The sequence below is a fragment of the Vulpes lagopus genome, chromosome 11, assembly GCF_018345385.1.
Source record: "Vulpes lagopus strain Blue_001 chromosome 11, ASM1834538v1, whole genome shotgun sequence".
Classification (NCBI taxonomy): domain Eukaryota; kingdom Metazoa; phylum Chordata; class Mammalia; order Carnivora; family Canidae; genus Vulpes; species Vulpes lagopus.
The window spans coordinates 22,870,625-22,890,240 of record NC_054834.1 but is presented as its reverse complement, the minus strand read 5'-3'; the positions used below and the strand labels follow the sequence as shown (position 1 = coordinate 22,890,240).

The 19,616-nt window shown below is 43.7% G+C and overlaps 1 protein-coding gene across 2 annotated transcripts in view; it reads left to right on the top strand.

Annotated features, from left to right (window-relative positions):
- SEMA3E (semaphorin 3E) overlaps positions 1–15,586 on the top strand; it is a 235,602-nt gene extending 220,016 nt beyond the window's left edge. For both annotated transcript variants that reach the window (XM_041773412.1, XM_041773413.1), the window contains exon 17: positions 14,964–15,586. In XM_041773412.1, coding sequence (XP_041629346.1) covers positions 14,964–15,437 — 474 coding nt within the window. In that variant the 3' untranslated portion in view covers positions 15,438–15,586. The remainder of the gene's footprint in view (positions 1–14,963) is intronic.
- Positions 15,587–19,616: the final 4,030 nt, after the last annotated feature.

Below are 19,616 nucleotides of genomic sequence, written 5' to 3'. Positions count from 1 at the left end.
TTTTGGAGCTTTTAGAGTTTTTTTTTTTTAACAACCATTTTATTATAGTTACTCTGGACAGAGAATTACATTATTATCAAATCTTGACCATTGCATAAGATCTTGAAGTTTATCCACTCCATTTCTTTCCTCATATGGAAATGCTTTTAGAGTACTGCTGACAGTAGCCATCCAGGTTTATCACAGACACTTTAATCCATAAGTCATTAGTTTGTAGCCAGACCATAGCCTTTGTGAAAATCTTTGATTGTGACATATATATCTTCTTATGGAACTGAAATTTTTGAGGCTGGAACTTTTGCCTGCAAATCCAAACTCAGCCCTCTGGAGTTATCTGGAAACTACATATTCAATGGATAAAATTTTGCTCAGATAAAGCTTTTGAAATGCTACATAGATGAATTGCTAGAAAACATCTAGATTTCTAAACTGGATTACTGCTGATCTCTTGAATATGCACTTTATGGTCTCCTGCTTTCTTAAAAACCACATATGAAACACAATCTCTGTACATGTTATTAATTCCATAAATGTTTCTTGAAGCCTGTTTTGTAGGTAATTCTTAAGGGAGTAATTTCCCTTGGCCCAGTGACCTTACTTATGGCGTGCATCAGTTGTTGATACCCTGAGGGAAAAGATTTTAATAGAAGAGACTCTATAGGTGAGGCTGTGCTTCACTGTGCGTCTACCATACACAGAAACTGAGGTAGTAGGAAGGTGCCTTAGCTTATTGTTCTTACATCTCACAGATGCACACCAGAGGTAATGGGCCTCTTCCTACAAGCATGGAAACTAACGCTGAGAGATTAGAGTTCATAAAGCAAGTCTATAACAGACCCAAGGTTTGAACTCAGATATTCCTGACTCCAAAGCTGAGCTGCTTCACATTTATTCCTTGTCTAAGCACCTAGGAATTTGCTGTGTGCATTTCATAGAATACACCATTTTAGTCTAAAACATGATTTACAGGTGACATCATTGAGACACAGACGGTTTAATAACATCCCTGGTTACTGACAGCTAGTAAAATTGACTCAAATCCAGGTGTCTATGTTCATTCTACTAAAGCACACAACCTTCTGAAATTGGAACCCTAAATACAGTTTCAGATGCTTTGGGACCTGTAGCAAAATGGAAAACCATTTACAGCCAAAGTTTTGGAATTTGATTTCAGAAAAATGGTTCTGATATCTGCTCGATCCTTATCTATATTTTTTCATCAAACTTTAGTGAAGCATGTTGCTAGAGCCTTGGGAGTAAAAACACTAGTCCATGTTTAGATGTTGAGAACCTGCCAGTAATTTGAACAGTTCCCACTCTAAGCACTGATACCATGAATCCTTATTAGACAATGTATGCATCAGTGTGTTTCCATTCTCAATTGTCCTTTCAGGCCTATGCCTCTTCGTAAAAGAAGGATTCTATATCAAATTAGATGTTCTCTCTCATTTGAGCTTATAAGGACAAAAAACCAAGAGCACGGTACTTCATTTTCTTGGGTTTTTAATCAAAATGGTGCTTTGTTAATTCTTTTGTAGCTTATCTATTGAGCACCCAATATGCCTTGTTTTCATAGAACCTGTATTCTAGAGAACAGAGGAAGATGATATGTTGATGAAAATAATCATACCACTAAGTAAGAACCATATTTAATGTAACAGATGATGACAAGAAGAAAAGTGTACAAGAGAAATTACCTACAGGGAGGAGTTGCAGTTTTTAAAGGAGTGTTCATGGAAAGTCTTACTAAGAGGGTCACCAATTCAGTGACAGTTGAAAAGGACTTGAAAGAACTGATAGAGAAGGCCATATGACAGTGTTGGAGAACTTTCTGGACAGTAGGAACAGCAGATGTAAAGGCCCTTGAGGTGAGAGTGCTCCTGATATGTTCAAGGAACACTAGAGTGAAGCTCTGTGTGGCTGGAAAGGAATGAGCAGTAAAGAGGCTAATAAACTATGAGTCAGAGAGTGAGGTAAAGGGCCAGCTCATGCAGGGCTTCGTAGGCCCTTATAAAGGGCTTGGGTATTTTCTCTGAATTAAATGGATAACTTTTGGGTGGTTTTTAGCAGAGCCAAGATGGGATCAAAATTTGGTCTTAAAAGGATCACTTTGGTTATTATATTAAAAAATACACTATGTGGAGTTGGAGGAGGGGCAGAAGCAGATGATCATTGAGGTGGGGACATAAATCTTAATGTTCCCTGAAACAACATCAACCCTGTATGTACCCTTTACCTTCAAGGTCAAATGATGTGCACGTGACTGCCCCTTACACAAACAGCAATGTAATTTGCACATGCTCTCTGTTTATTACTGAGAATTGTGAAGGCTGTTTAACTTCTCAGGTGGAATTGTTTTTCAGCCTTCCAGTCTCATCTCTGTTTAAGTGTCTGCAATTAGTGTTTTAAACTCATTAAATACTCAGAGAGTACATTGATACGTGATGACTAGCTCATAGCCTTAGCCCTTTAGAGGCCTACAGTCTTAAAAAATGTAAACAGATAATTATAATATATTGTATTCACTAAAGTTATGTTGAAACTTCAAGAAAATAAAAGTGTCCACCAACAGGTTGGGTATAGAGGTTGTATGATGGACAGTCAGGAAAAGGTTCAAGGGAGAGTGACATGTAAGCCAGGTCTTAATGGATGAGTAGAAGTTAACTTCCAGAGAGACTGGCATAAGCACGTGTGATGGAGATGAGAAACAATATGGTGTGTGTAGATCTGTGACTGGAAATGAGGATGCAAAAATGAGTAGATATTTATTTATTTATAAGCCAATGAGAACACCATAGACATCTGTTTAGACATATTACTCTAAAAACTTGAATATAGGTTTTGAGGATAAGCAAGTGTAAAGAAGACAATTTTAGAAGGTGCTTCAATAGTCAAGTGGAAGATTTTTGACCAGAACTAAACAATATTAGTAGGAGGGGAGAAGACAGTTTTCATTTTTATGAAATAACATGGCGTGCATTTGGTTTCGAGATAAAAAAGAAGCAATTAAAAATGAGTCACATGTTCTTGGTTTGAGTATTTGTATAGTTGATGGGCAGTAACATGATCTACAGGACACAGGGAGAAATAGAAAGCTTAGGAGAAAAATGTTGAGTTCGTTTTGGGCAATGTTAAACTAGGGTCTCCTGTGGAATTTTCCTGTGGAAAATGTCAGTTCAGGAATATAAAATTCAAAAGAAAGATTTGGAATGGCAAGAGATATGTGAGAGACACCAGCAAAGAGGTAGTAATGAGGGATGCCTGGGTGGCTCAGCGGCGTCTGCCTTAGGCCCAGGGTGTGATCCTGGAGACCTGGGATCGAGTCCCACGTCGGGCTCCCTGCATGGAGCCTGCTTCTCCCTCTGCCTCTCTCTCTCTCTCTCTGTGTGTCTCTCATGAATAAATAAATAAAATCTTTTAAAAAAAAAGAGGTAGTAATGAAATTCATGAAAGTAATAAAAGTAAGAATAATATAGCAGCAATCAATACTTCCCTATCACTTACTGTGTGCCAGGCAGTGTCCTAAGAATTTTAAGTATATTAATACTTCTAATCCTCACAACAGCCTCATGAAGTAGATACTGTTATTGCTCCTACTTGATAGGTAAAGAAATTGAAGCTCAAAGGGATCGAGTTACTTGCACAGTATCACACAGCCAATGAGAGCAAGCTGAATTTGAGACCAGATATTCTAGTTTCTTTTTTTTTTTTCAGATATTCTAGTTTCAATTCTAGGCTCTTAGTTACAGTGTTATGGTGCCTCCAATTGCCATAGCCTACCTTGGACGATGAGTGAGTAAGAAGCAGTGCGAACCAGGCCAAGAAGCAAAGGAAGGAAACACATCTAAGGAAAAATCAGAGGACAAATTCTAAAGTGAAAGCAGAAAAACAAATAATTAATTACAGCTAGCATTCATTTAGTGCCTACTGCTTGCCCTGTGCTGTTCTGAGTGCTTGGTGTGTAGTAACGTATTTGACAACAGTTCTCTGAGGGAGGTATTTGTACTCTGTGCATGGTGGAGATGAGACTAATTGATGCAAAGAAGGAAACTGCTAAGTACCTCCAGAGTAGTTTAGCTGCGGTAGAGACAGTGGAGTCAGGGGAGCATGAAATAATTTATCACAGGGAAGAGGAACTGGATAAGGATAAAGTCATAAACCCTTTGAAATTTTCAGAAAAGAAGTACCTAGCGTCCGCTGAGAATGTGCTCAGTGGAATGGCTAAGCTCAGAGCCATCTAGCCATAGGTTAAGTGATGAAAGAGGCTGTAAGGAATTAGAAACAGCTAGTGCAGTGCATTTTACCTAAAGGTCTGAATGAAAGAGAGAGAGAGAGGCCAGCGGTAGGAGACAAGAGAAGAGAAAACTTTTGGGCTTTTTTGACTTAAAAAAAAAAAGAAAATGACTTGGTCATGTTTAAAGGTCGAAGGGAAGAAGCCATCAGGAGGCAAATGTGCAGCTAAAGGATTGAAACAAGCTAATTGATGAAACAAGCAGAAGAGCTTATGAGAGAGAACATTATTATATACAAAAGCTAAGGGGTGAGTTTCAACAAGGAAGAGAAAAAACCCTCGTTCTCTGAATTGGAAGAAAAGAAAAGATTTTATGAATGTGGATAAAGAAAATAATTTCATTTGCAAAATCCAAGTTTAGCTCTTCCAAATTCCTTATCTATAATTATTTAAATATATAATACCAGTTCAAATCTCCCTTATGTTATAAGGATATATAAATTATATTTTTGTGATTTCAGAAGACAAAACTGTTAAACAGGGATCCCTGGGTGGCACAGAGGTTTAGCGCCTGCCTTTGGCCCAGGGCGCGATCCTGGAGACCCGGGATCGAATCCCACGTCGGGCTCCCGGTGCATGGAGCCTGCTTCTCCCTCTGCCTGTGTGTCTGCCTCTCTCTCTCTTTGTGACTATTATAAATAAATAAAAAAAAAAATTTAAAAAAAAACTGTTAAACATAACTAAATTACATAAAGTGATACACCCTAGTTTATGAAGTCTCAGTTCCATACACTTGAATTTATAAGCTTCCAAAATAACTGCAAAAGTTCAATCTTGAGTAACATTCCAAAGAAAAGGAATTCATACTTGTTAGAGCGCTTGGTTGGACAACTGAAGTACTTGTGCATTTCTTTTTCTCCAAAATGTACAAGGACTACATTTTAAAACTAAGTAAATGAGGGAAAATTTGCATAAGTATTTATTGCTTAGATTTAAATGTTTATTAGTTCTCAGTAGTTATCATGTGCTGGTGTCCCCAGAGAATGTACTCGGTAGAATGGTTAAGCTAGGAGTCATCTAGCAATAGGTTAAGTGATGAACGAGGTGTGGGGAATTCTCGGTTATCATGGTCAAGAAAACCATAATCTCTTCAAGCTATCATGATAAAGAAAACCGGGGATCCCTAGGTGGCTCAGCAGTTTAGCGCCTGCCTTCAGCCCAGGGCGTGATCCTGGGGTCCCGGGATTGAGTCCCGCATTGGGTTCCCTGCATGGAGCCTGCTCCTCCCTCTGCCTGTGTCTCTGCCTCTCTGTCTCTCTGTGTCTCTCATGAATAAATAAATTTAAAAAAAAAAAAGATAAAGAAAACCGTAGTTTCTTTAAGCTACTCAGAAGATTATTAAATAACTTTTTACCTTAATACAATATTATTTTGAATGTTGTGAGTTTGGAGTATATGATCTTAACCTACAAATAGTATATTTCTCTGAACCCAACAATGATTTAAAGCAGAAGTTGGCAAACTACAGCGTGAAAGCCAAATCTGGCCCTCCACCTCTTTTGTAAATAAAATTATATTGGAAAAAGCACCACGCCCATTTGTTTACCTAGCCTCTATGGATGTTTCCATCCTATAACCACAAAGTTGGGTAGTTATAGCAGAGACCATATGACCTGCAAAGCCCAAAAACCTGCAAGACTCCCTCCAGGAATTTTGTTGGCCTCTGATTTAAGGTAGAGTGAAATTTCATTAAATGAGTATTGTGAAGAATATCTCTATATTTTGGAGGAAAAAATTTTTTTCATGAATAACTAAGCCCTGACTTTGTGCTGAGCACTATAATTTCATTTGAATGAATTTTCAATAAAACTAAGCAGTATGAATAGTTTCTTGGAGTGTGTTCTTTTGGACTTTAGTCTTTTACTGACAAAACCAATGTATATCCCAAAGATACTGTAAACAACGTTGAGTTCCAGGAAGGAGTTGACTTAACATACACAAATCCCCAGTGTGGAAATTGGCAGCGGCAGCAGTGGGGACAATCCCAAAACACATAAAATATTCTCCTAAGTGATCTGTGGCCATCAAGTAAGTTGCTGGTCCATGAGACCAGCATCACACTTTATCCTTTGGTAAGCATGGAAGTTTCACTTTTCCCTTTGATCCTCATTGATCTTTCCATTGTGGATTCTTTATTTAAAGGAAAATATTTTTGTGTGTGCTCATGTGTCTTAAAAATAAAAGTATCTCACTTTAAAATAGCTGATTGTATGCATTGTACAGACTGCTTAAATAATGCACAAATGTGCATGTTTATTATAGAAAATCCAAGAGAGAATGTAAGTTGACGTCGAAACTCCACGACTTCAATTTCACCCCACTCTCTGAATTCCTTTTTTTAACTGGATGCCAAACGTTGTCACTTTCAACTCTGCTCGCAGACCACCTACTGAGTAGGATAAATTCATCAAAGTCGTTTAAATACTGTTGAGAAATCTAAGAAGCATGGTTAACTTATCAATCAGCAGTTCCTTTCAGATAACTCAGAGTTCATTGCATCCATGCGGAATTTGTACAGCTTTAGGTAAGACATGATTTTATTGATGATACAATGCCTTGTGGAGAAGCTTCTCTTGTAAAAACAGAAGAAAAAGGGAGTATATAAGTTACATCTTTTAATATTGCAGACTTACTATATAATCAGAACTAGGAGAATTGCAAAGTTCAGTCTCATTCTACCACCTTGTTTACCCTAGGAGGACCCGTTTTTTCTTGACCTTCCCAATGCTAACCCATGACAGGAAGCCTAAGGGACCAATGACAGCCTTAAGTTTACGATACTGTCTCTATACACATGTACTGAAAGCATGAGGTTTGTTCCATATGAATATTATTTTTTTCTTGTTGTCATAACATAAAGTACATGAACTCTGCCTCATTTGAAACATCTGCTTAGTAGTTTTGATATTTCTATTTCACTCTTTAAAAAAACTCTGCTCATCTTTTCTAAATGAATTCTTTATAAGTAGATATTCATAATTTACATTTTAAGCCTTGACAAGCATATTTTTATAATGTCATTCACTTCATATTTTAGTTCTGGAATAATCAGCAATATAGCCCATTAATTTCATTTTTTTTCCTTTATAATTCCTGTAAGTGGAAAATATAGAGCAATGTTTTGGTCAAAAGGATAGAAATACATCTAGTGGTTTAGATAGAACTCTCTTTGGTTAATTTTCCAAAAGAATACTGGAAAGCTTTGAAAATTAAATGTACATTCCCAGATCTATGGAATCAGATACAGACTTGTGTTGTGTCCCACTGAGATCACTGTGACTCTGGGTATCAGATTAAGCAAAGTAACACGGTAATGCCACAAGCCCGGTGTCGGGCATAACAGGATAGATGTTCAACAATGTAAAAAATATGAAATCTCTTCACTCTTTAATTCCCCTTGTTCCAGTATAAATTATAGCTCTGATGGTCTTCTACATAATAAAAAATACACATCTACATGAAGATATATCCACATAGAACTGGATATCCGTACCACATTGTGTTAGTTCTGTAGAGTTGCTTATATTGAACTGTACGTGGGCATCTTGTCTTGACCCTGAGATATTACCTTAAGAAAATGTATTTAGTGTAGTACTGTTGTTTGGATGCCTGTATCTCATTTTGTGAAAACACAGAAGAGATTTTTTTTCCCTCAGGCCTCAATGGCAGGGAAAGATGTACTTGTCATAAGGAGTAACTTTATTTTTTATAATGTTTTTTTTTATTTGAGTATAGTCAACATACAGTTTTACATTATTTTCAGGTGTACAGCATAGCGATTCAACTTCCGTGCTCACTATGCTGTGCCCACCACAAGTACAGCTACCATCTCTCATCATACAAGGCTAATACATTATCATTGACTGTATTTCCTATAATAAGGAAGAACGTTAAAAATATAGTTTGGTGACATTGGGAGCTTAGAATTTATACTTTCTTCTTTCCTTTGGTCACTAGGTAATTCAGTGTTGACTTTGAACTCCAAATATAGTAGTGATTCGGTGCCTTATGGTATGCACTTTTGTGTTCAAACATTCTCTTTATTTTACCCCCTCCTCTTATTTTCCCTTCGTCCTGATTATTCTGGTATTCTTACCTATGGAAATGTTTAATAAAACATTACCCTTACACTGCTGTTAGTGTATTTTTCAACATTATTTCTAAAATCATATGGTTCTAGTATAGCATAGCTTGAACAGATCTTACTGACTTAGTTTATTGGTTGCCAAACCTAGATAATCATTATAAGCATATTACTTAGTTCACAGCACGTTGTCATAATGGGTTCATACAAATCTCCTTTCTCGTTTGACTTCATTTTTCCTGGACCACCTTTCTCCACTTTCATCTTTGCTTCCCCATATGCATGCATTGTAATGATTGGAGTAATTCCAGTACTACATCACTTGTACTACATTGAACAAGTATATAGCATTGTGAGTACACATGAGCTGTAAAAATAAATCTATTGAGTTAGAGATCTTACTCTGCTCCTCTTTAGAACACAAAATGGTGGTGTATCACCATGGCCGTGCGTGTCTCTATGTCATTGTTCCTGATTGCAACTTAACATCCCATAGCATGCATTCATTGCTCTTAATTGATCCATGCCCCTAAGAGTGGACCAACAATGTCATTAATTCCCACTCCCACATCTTTAATGATCATCTCTTCAAATAACTTCTTACAGACAGGAGTGCAAATCTCAGCATTCTTATCTTGTGACATCCCTTATTTCTACAATTTTGTCAGCTCACTTTGCAGAATTTTGGCATCATCTGCACTCTCAAAGTGTTTTTATGTGGGTTCCCATTTTCCTGTATTCTCACCAATTTTTTTTGTATTTTCTAAATTTTGCCTGTTTTGCTAGTAGAAAGTAGTGTTTTGTTTGTGTTTGTATTTCTAAAATTGCTAATTAACTTGCATACTTATTAAACATTTGGGCTTCTCCTCTGACATGCCTAGTTATATGTTTTTTCTCTCTTTTTCTCTTTTTCTTGACTTTCAAGAGTACTTTGTATCTTCTATATATTAGTTCTTGAATGTAAATGTTCCAAATTTCTTCTTTGATATAATTGATGTTTCTCAAAATAACACTTTTTCACAATATGGTTTTGAGTTCTTATTTATGATAACTTCCTTCTCAGCATCTTCTTGTATTAGAAAAAGGTTTTCCACTTTTGGATCTTTAATCTGAAGTATATATACAACTTTATTTCTTTTAGATATCTGTAATATGTTTCCCTAAATGAGCTATTAAGTTCTTATTGGGCAGTCATCTCGATCATAAAGCACATTCACATTGAAAACTGTTTTTATAAAAGATTTTCATTTTTATGCTGTTATGTATGATATATTTTCTGTAAGTTAACTGACTTTTTTGTATTGAAAATAAGCCAGATAAACCAACAAATATATAAATTGTTGGTCTTTATCTCTTGACTAAAACTAACTTCAGTGTTAAATATATTCTGAAAGAAACCAATTCAAGGACTCTGTCTTTCCTTTCCCTCTGAAAAGTATGGAACCATATGGTTGATACACATGGAAATCACTTCTTCTTCCTGACCAGCTACCAGATGTGCAGGGTTCTTTGTTCAATTGCTTTTTTTTTTTTTATTTGACATTACAAAACATACTGAATCAATCTTTTTAACTCAGAATATTAAAACCATTTTCAGTAAGAAATGCTGTATTTTTGTAGATTGCCTATAAGAATATTTGATAAAGTGATGTATTATGTATCATCTTCTTGACCAAGGAAATCAGGTCTGCAGACATAGAGAAAGCACAGCTGACGAAAACAATTGTGTAATCAAGATTTGCTGTTGAAGGCGCCCATGTGGACTAAAGTGGAAAGATTAAATCATGGAAGGACTTCAAATACAAATTTCTAAGTCATTTTTATTTTTGGGTTTTCACAGGCTATGGAAGGTACATTTAACTTTCAAGGTGATTTAATGTACATAGTGTACAGCCATCTAGATTTCAGAGTTAAAATGTCTTTCATGACAATTTCAGACTCACTGTAATCAGGAAGGCAAACCTACATTCTGAGACAGACACTATCTCTAACATGCAAATAAATGATGTAGGACAGTTCCCACTCTAATTGTCACACTTCACATCTTCGGACTCTACTGGACTTTATATACACACAATGCAGTGTTTCTCAAATCAGGTTTCTGATTTTTGAAAGAAATATCTGCGTGGAAAAAAAAAAAAAGCACTCCTGACCCAGTGGCCAAGGATTTGTGTTCATGTTTGGTTTTATTTTAAAACACTTTCAAACACTTCATGTGCCAGAAGCTAAGCTAGCTGACTTTCATATTTTCATATTTGCACTCTCATGGGAAGTACAGTAGGGAGAAAACAAAGGATCATATTCAGTGAGAGTGTTTGTATGCAGATTCCTTCCAGGTGAAGACGGTCTCCTAGTAGTTCTTTTCCTATGTGTCTGTGAAGCATAGCCCTGTCAGTAGTCACTAACTGCTCCTGAAATCATGCTTGCTTCCTTCCTTGTCCAAATCATTCCTGGATTTACATAGAAGAAGTGAATAACTTCTGGACATATCTTCCTTGGGATACCCATTGCTTGCATTCTTGTACACTCTGAACAAGTTAATATGTCCTCATTTTCACTATGTTCTGAGCACCCTACTCATCGTGGAATATTTAGAATAACTAAGAGAGGCCTTTGGTTTTAATGTGTGGTTAAAGAGCTGAAACTCACATGACAAAATTATTTGAAGAATGATATGAATACCAGCTGTGTGCTACAAATGTGAATGCTATTGAGTTACAAAAAGAAAGAAGAGATCTTTATGGCTGAAAAGAAAGTATTCATTGAGCAGTGAAAGTGTCAAGCTAGGAAAGAAATTTTTAAAAATGGATCGGTGGTCCGTAGAAAGGAGCTAAGAGAAAGAAAGAGTAAGACCAGAATAAGACATAGAAGTGAGAAAGAAGGTGGCAAGACAAGGGACCGAGGATTGAAGGTGTTATGAAAAAGGAGATTGGACTCTGGTATTTGTTTAGGTTGTCCCCACCATCTGCCCTTGAATGTGGAACATTGTCTTGGGCTAATACAAGCATGACTTGTATTAAAATGTTTATTAAATATTCATAAGAATGAAACAAGGAATGCATTCTTTATGCTTGTCACTTTTGTTCAAATACAGAAACAAAATTAATTTACAAATAAGATGTAAACAAATCTATGCATCATTTAAATCTTTATTTAATGTGATCATTTTTTTTTCACTGAAATAAGGCATCTCCATAAACATAACATAGGACACAGACCACCACATACATGTGTGGACATGTGTGTATGAAACATCTGCCTGTAGCACTTTGTGCCATGTGCTGACTCAATCCCACTAACACTTTATACAAGTGACTTCAAAACTTTTTATGTACATTACTGCGTAGGGACGTTGTTTGGTTTTCATTTGGCTGGAACGTATCATTAACATATTACATTCATCTTTGTTCTCAGCAGCTGGAAACGGTTAGAACTTTGAAAACAGTCCAGAGTCTATGATAAACACCAATACTAACAATGAAGTTGATCTTCCCCACCGTCCCAAATATAGTTTGTTAATCTACATTATTATGAAAATTAAACACAATGATCTAAGAAGTCTTTATAGAATACTCATTGATGTGCAGAAATGTCCGCATTCTCCCAACCCTGGGAGAAGCACTACAGCAAGCTACTTGGGGATATGGATTTAGAAAGGTGGGAGCGGGCCGGTTGAACAATTCTTACCTGCTTGGGCAGCAATAGAATCTGAATAAGGAGCAGGACTAAAGGAAATGAAATTTGAAGCAGAGTTAAATAGTGCCCATTTGTTGAAATAAAGGGGAAAGGTATCAGGCAAAAGAAAATTATTTGAAGGACCGGTTACTTTTTGCAGGTAATGTTGTATGCCCAGTTGACAAAGGTTAACAGGTGACATGATGGTAGTAAGGGAAGGGGGACACTCTTACCAGGGTGAGAGGGAGGCCCGCTTGAAGAGATGACATGTTAATTCGGCCTTTCCCAGTAAGAAAGCAGCAGTAGGGAAGTCCCTCCAGGTCGGGCCAACAGTGGAGGTGGCGAAACAGAATCAAGCCGAGCCTAGTAGCAGACGCAGAAAGGAGGAGGATGTGAGAGGAGCCTGCCACGAGGGGAGGTTGGGGAATCTGTCGCACAGTGTGAGAATCTAACATTGTGGCAAGACAGTGGAATGGAATGACTGTTTCCCACCATCACCCAGGAAGAAACGTTGATGGGAATTTGTGACATAGTGGATATGAAGGCATAGTCATGAGTAAGAAGTATAACAACACATGAGGAGAGAGGGACTAGAAGGAGAAGAAGAATGTCATTGTCAGAAATAAGGAAGTCAGTAAGTGGTGGGGGGCGCGGTGTGCGTGGACACGCTTTGGGTTGTGAACAATGAAGGATCACGTAAGTCTCGGTCCGTGTTTTGTAATTAACAGGAAACACAAAACAACGGACGATGGGGTGTAAGATGAGACACCATCTTAGGAAGCTCATTGAAATAGAATCATCAAACGAATGCAAATAAAAATGAGATCAGGGAGGGTTGGAGGGTTGTGCCTTAGAGGGAAGGAGAAATCTATGGAAGACACCAACGGGGAACGAAGAAGAGAAGCAGGACAATAAAATGGCACGTACCACACAAGGGGCAAAACGGTGTAAGAAGGCAGGTTCCTTTATGTCACCTGCAGCCATAAGTTTCAAAACGGTGGAGACTGTGCTTCAGAGTCAGAATCACCTAAGGCCTGTGACAGATTTATGGAGAAGAGAGTGGTGAACGTGAGCAGTGACTCCAAGTCATTTAAGAATTATTGGCTGGGGCAGGTGTCAGGGACACCTCCTCAGCGAGACCTGTCAACAGATAAGCAATGGTTTTATGTAGCGACGATGGTTTTGGCCTGACAGCTCTTCCTGATTCCTCACGAGAACTTCTGGAGCTGATGGCTCTAGCATTCTGCGTACTAGGACGTGGTCCTGCCAAGCCCAGGGAAGCCCCTATCAAGGATTCAGGGAGCCCCTTCATCCAACTATGTCACTCTGAGCTGCTGAATAATTATCTTACCTTACATGGCTGGGGAAAACCCTCGGAGAGCCTCACAGTTTATCTTAACGTGTCTATTGGAGAGGCAGTCTCTTCCTACACTGCTGATGCCCTTTTGCCACATGATCCACAAATAATATAAATGACGGCACATGAGTGTAGCACACATTGCAACCTTAGACATCCTGGATCTAATTAAAGCTCGGGAGAGCGGAACCCAGCAGCAGGCCTTACCAGGACGTACCCCTGGGACCAAGCCATGCTTGTCTCAATGGCACTTACTGCCAAAGTGGTTGTGGTTGTCAGCACGCCCCCTTTTGCTTTTGGTTTGTGTTCTCAAGGGCGACGTTAGCCAGTATAGTGTGAATCACCTTTATCCCATTGTGGTGTGATCTTTGGTCATCTGAAAACATGTATCAGGTTTTGGGGGGTTTTTTAGCTGGAGGAATATATACAGGAGAGGGAGAGGTAAGTACTGGTAGCAGCATACGAAGTGTTCTCACTTAGGTTATTTTATTTAAACTTCACAGCAGTCATTCAAGTGACACTTAGATCATCTCCAACTGTATGAAGAAAACTAAGAGAATATACATAAATGCCCTACGTCACACAAGAAGTAGACAGTGGTGCCAGTGTTTGGAATCTCGCTTTGTTCTAATGTCAAATCATATACTCACTGTTTATCATGAGCTCTTTATCAAAAGCTCTGTTGTGCTTTTACCTTGAATTGTAGTTATGTATTTATAGAATTAAGGTGCAAGCCTTGTAGAAATATAAGGAATGCTCAGTTAATAAATGAAAGGGAGGTGGGTTTTTTTTTCCTTTTTTTTTTTTTTTGTAAGGAAAGGGAGTGAGTGAAGGTATCCCAGCTCTTTTAACAGAGGTTCTTAGAGAGACCCTGGTCTTTATGATCTAGAAGGAATAAGAACCCCTGAGCTAGTAACGTGAAAAATGGCATTTGTGCTGCCTACTAAGAAAGAGTTAAATAAAATTGACAGATCTTCATTCCACTCTAAGTTTGAGTGCTCTGCTGAACTAGGTGGCTTTTTCTAATGATTAATTGAAATCATTAGGGAGAAAGCTCTCCCGCTCTGCTCTGCTCTTAAAAATATTGATGTGAGATGACCTCAAAATCACTACTATGACGTGATCTCACATGTAAGTACATTCAACACACACACACACGATTTAATTAGTCCTTCTTGGGATCCCTGGGTGGCGCAGCGGTTTGGCGCCTGCCTTTGGCCCAGGGCATGATCCTGGAGACCGGGGACCAAATCCCACGTCGGGCTCCCGGTGCATGGGGCCTGCTTCTCCCTCTGCCTGTGTTGTGTCTCTGCTTCTCTCTCTCTCTGTGTGTGACTATCATAAATAAAATTTAAAAAATTAAAAAAAAATAATTAGTCCTTCTTGCTCACTCACCCCCTCATGCAGTTATATGACTCTTAGGATTTCATCATGTGATAACAAAAATTGAAAAAAAAAAAAAAAAAAAAAAAACTCGGGGCGGATGGAGGAGGGGCTTGCAGGCGGGTGTGCTCTCCCGGTAATACTCCCCGCCACTGATCTTCTGGTTCTTGCAGGTGAAGACGGATGACAGAGTGGTTAAGATGGACCTCGGCTTACTCTTCCTCAGGGTTCGCACAGTGGACGCTGGGACCTACTTTTGCCAGACGGTGGAGCACGGTTTTGTCCACACCGTCCGGAGGATTACCCTGGAGGTGGTGGAAGAGGAGAGAGTAGAGCAGATGTTTCACAAAGACCCAGAGGAGGACGGGCCCCCCCGGATGCCCTGCCCCGCGCCCGGCGGCCCGCAGGGGCCAAGACCCTGGTACAAGGAATTCTTGCAGCTGATCGGCTACAGCAGCTTCCAGCGAGTGGAGGAGTACTGCGAGAAGGTGTGGTGCACGGAGCGGAGGAGGAGGAAGCTCAAGGTGTCCGCTTCCAAGTGGAAGTATGCCCACGGCCAGGACAGGCGGCTCCGGGCCAGGGCCGAGCACTACCGCGCGCCCCGGCACACGAGGGGCTCCCGCCGGGCCCCCGCCCCCGGCTCCTGAAGCCCCCGCGGACCCGCGGCCGGCAGGGGGACCGCGCCCCCGGTACCCGGAGCGCCCGCCGGGGCCGCGGGGTCAGCGTGCGGCCTCCCCCACGGCCGCGAGCACCGAGAGGCCCCGGCGGCCCCGGGAGCCCGACCCAGACTGACCGCGGCTGCACGGGGGGCCGCGGGCCCAGCGCGGCCGGGACCACCCCCTGGGCGGCGGCGGCCCTGAACACCGGTGCGAAAGCGCGGGCCTTAGGAGCGCGGACGGGGGACCTCGGATGTGGTCTCATCTTCCTGGACCCCCCCCCCACAGTGTCCGGGTGCGGAGCATCAGAGCTGTCTCGGCTCCTGCGAACCCCTGTCCCCCGGGGGCCGGCGTGAGGGGCAGCCCGTGTCCCTGGCGCTGGGCGCGGAGACCCCTGCAACCGTCAAAGGAAACCTGTGGCCCCCGGGGCCTGTGCCCTTCCCCCCACAACCCTGGCCCCCCGGCCCCCGGCCCCCTGGCCCCCTGGCCCCCTCTGGCCCCCTGGCCCCCTCTGGCCCCCTCTGGCCCCCGGCCCCCTGGCACCCTCTGGCCCCCCCAGCCCCCTGGACCCCCGACCCCCTGGACCCCTCTGACCCCCCTGGCCCCCTCTGGCCCCCCGGCACCCTGGCACCCTCTGGCCCCCTGGCCCCCGGCTCCCTCGCCCCCGGCCCCCTGCACCCTCTGGCCCCCCGACCCCCTGGACCCCCCTGGCCCCCTCTGACCCCCCTGGCCCCCTCTGGCCCCCGGCCCCCTGGCACCTTCTGGCCCCCTGGCCCCCGGCTCCCTCGCCCCCGGCCCCCTGGCCTCTGGCCCCCTGGCACCCTCTGGACCCCCGACCCCCTGGACCCCCTTGGACCCCTCTGACCCCCCCTGGACCCCTGGCCCTCTGGATCCCTCTGGCCCCCTGGCCCCCTCTGGCACCCTGGCACCCTCTGGCCCCCCCGGCTTCCTGGCCCCCCGGCCCCCTGAACCCCTCTGGCCCCCCAGCCCCCCGGCACCCTCTGGCCCCCAGGTCCCCAGGCTCCCCAGCCTGTCGGCCCCCTGGCCCCCCCTGGCCCCCTCTGGCCCCTGTCCCCCAGCCCTCTGGCCTCCCGGCCCCCTGGCCCTAGGCCCCGCAGTCCCCCGGCCCCCTGGCACCCTCTGGCCCCCCAGTAGCCCGGCTCCCCAGTCCCCCGGCCCCCAGCCCCCCAGCCCCCATGGCCCCCTCTGGCCTCCTGGCTCCCCTGCCCCCGCACTCCGGCCCCCTCCAGCCCCCGCCCCGTCCCCAGCAGGTGCACGTCGTGATGAGAACAGCCTGGCCCTGCCTCAGCCCCGCCCGCCGGGACCGGGGCTCTGCCGCCCTCTGCCGGCGCGCAGGGTGCACGGCCTGTCCTCCGCCCGCCCGACTGTCCCGCCAGGATTCCAAGGCAGTTCTTGCTGATGCGTCTGGCCGGTTTTCGTGAAAGGCCTTACAGAGGAGGCTCTGGATGCGTAGGTCATGCTTTCGATGGAGATGACGTGTCTATGAATAGTCCATTGCCTCACAAACCAAAATGAAGATATCACAGCATTGAAGCTCTGCTGAATCTTAAATTTTATGCCTTCCCAGTAACCTTCCCTGAGATGCAGAAGATGCCCCAGAATCATACGTCTATTGTTTTGAAAATATTAAAGCAGTTTGCTCTCAGATTCAAGTTTTCCTCTTTTATGCTAACAAATAAGAAAATTATTTCATGAGCTCAGTTAATTACCGAGATGCCCAGAGCACTTTTATAAATAGTATCAAGATTCCTCATTTTTGAGAATGCTTCTTTCTTGAAGTCTCTCCTTCTGCTGTTTATTTAATGGTTACCTTTCTAAAGTATGAAGTTTTGTTCAGATTTTTCACTTAAATAAAAACGACAAGCAAGTGAAACACCTGAAAACAATTAGGAATATCTATTTGAATGTTGACCTTATTCATTTCCATTTTCAAAGCTAGCGTACAGGGTATGTAATTAAGAAAGGTAAAATGTTGGTACCTTGCAATGGCTTGCAATTTCACTGAAAAATCAAAAACGCTTCGAAAATTCGAAACACTTTGAAAATTACCATTTCAAATTTCAAACCCAGAGGCTCTTTGCCCACGGATCCCCCCGGGGGGTCACGCTGCCCGCAGTGGTCACTGAGACGACACCTGGGTCAGGAAGATGCTGCCCAACGTGGGGAAGCAAACATGACCACGGATGGGACGTGAGAGGACTCGCCCCACAATCTGGGGACAGCACTGCACGGTCCTCCACATGAACGCTGTCCCCCACGTGCTCGGCCTCTCCCCCCTTTCTCGCCGGCGTGCGCGTGGGGCAGCAGGTGCAGTGGGCTCAGCAGGTGCAGCAGGTGCAGCGGGCGTAGCGGGCGCAGCAGGTGCAACAGGTGCAGCGGGCACAGCGGGCGCAGCAGGTGCCTCGCCATGTACTCCAGGTGAGCACGCAGACCTCCAGGGACAGACCGACAGCCTGCAGCTCTGTCCTCCTCGGGAACCCGGACACCGCGGAACGTGTCCGCCCGCCATCTGCTGTGTCAGGGTCAGAATCCAAATCGGGACCTCCCTTGGGGGATTTCCAGGCTTGGGAACTCGCAGATGGATTGACCAGGAACTCAGGAAGGACTCGTGCCCTTGGCGACCCGCCCGACTGGGAATTAGGGCCTCTTCCCAGCCGTAGGCAGACCCAGGAGGGGAGCCGCACCCTCTGGGAATGCCCCCCCCCCATCCTGGGTTCCAGGGGCCCCCGGGACCCGGTGTCGCCGGCCTGGGCACCTGCTCCAGAGCACGGCTGGACGAGGCTTCACCCCGGATTGGGGCCCCCCCTCTGGCGGTCCTCCCTGCTGTCTCTCCTCCCTCGTGTTTATTGCTGAATATTTCAGTGCAAAGCTATTAACTTGGAGAAACAGGGATTGAAAGTGACACAAACACTAGTAAGAGCTCTAGATAAAAGGGGGGGCAGGGGCCTTTGCCTGTGTAGTAAGTGGCATTTCTGTACATACTTCAGAGTTTCTTCTTTCCCCGAAGTACTTAAATATCTAGGGTGTTTTTATCGAGTGTTTTAACGTTTGCCATAGGGCGTAGGGCTCTGTCAGTCTTCGCAGCGACTCTGACCATTTGTAAAATTTGCAAACCGCAATCAAAGGGGCGCGTGTGGGTGTCGAGCGCGAACGACCCCTTGGCTTGGCTTGGCTTGGCTTGGCCGGGGGCAGCTGCTGGGCCCGGGGAGCCCGCCGCCAGGAGCAACCGCTGCGTTGGGATCGGTCGCAAGTCATAGATTGTCCACGAGCACGGTTCTGACTGTAACGTGTTATTTCAGCTGGGACGTTTATTTTCCCCGGGGAGGTGGCGTTCTGTTTTGCTCCCGTTACCACCGAGTGTGCTGTGCGTGAGCGGCTCAGTCGAGGCGGAGTGCAGAGCGGGCGCCCGACCCTGCGGCTCCCTGCACCTGCCGCCCGAGCCGCCTCTGTGCTTCCTTGTCTCCCCCCGGCGTGAGCCCGAGGCCCCGTCACCCAGTGCTCAGCTCCCAGGCCACGGCCCCGCGTGGCTGCCCGGCCGGGACGTGCCGCTTCTGTCGAGGTCCACCTGATGCTAAAGAAATAAATATGTGCTGAACCCTTATGTGCTGTCCGAGGAGTGGTTTCTAAATTTATGCCAATTAAACTCGTTTTGCAAGGTGTCAAGCCTAAGTGTAAACCGACAGTGCTAGACCGGCGCTAGTTTTCTTTGAGAAGTTCGGGAAGAACTCGATTCTCCTTTTTTGGAGATTCGCGAGTCAGCTGCCCTAAGGAGGAAAACGTCCCCTCATCTCATTCTCTCGCAGCACTCGGGTTGATATACGCCACGTCATGTCTCTAAGACCAGCAGCCAGAAATTCCTTTTAAAGCTGCATCGTCCAGATAAGAGACGTCATGAATGCTTTTGAAATGGTAACTAGTAGGATGTTTGCAATGTGTGCAGGCCTCAACAGCACCTTAATACCCACAGACTGTGGTTTTTGCTGATATTTTTATTAGACCTTGGAGAGGTCATTTAAATGGGATTCGATTCTCTTTGGGAGTTTTGTTCCCAGGGCATTTTGTTGTTTTGGTCAGTAATTAGCTACAATCTTGTGTGCGTGTGTGTGTGTGTGTGTGTGTGTGTGTGTGTGTTTTAAAGATTTTATTTAT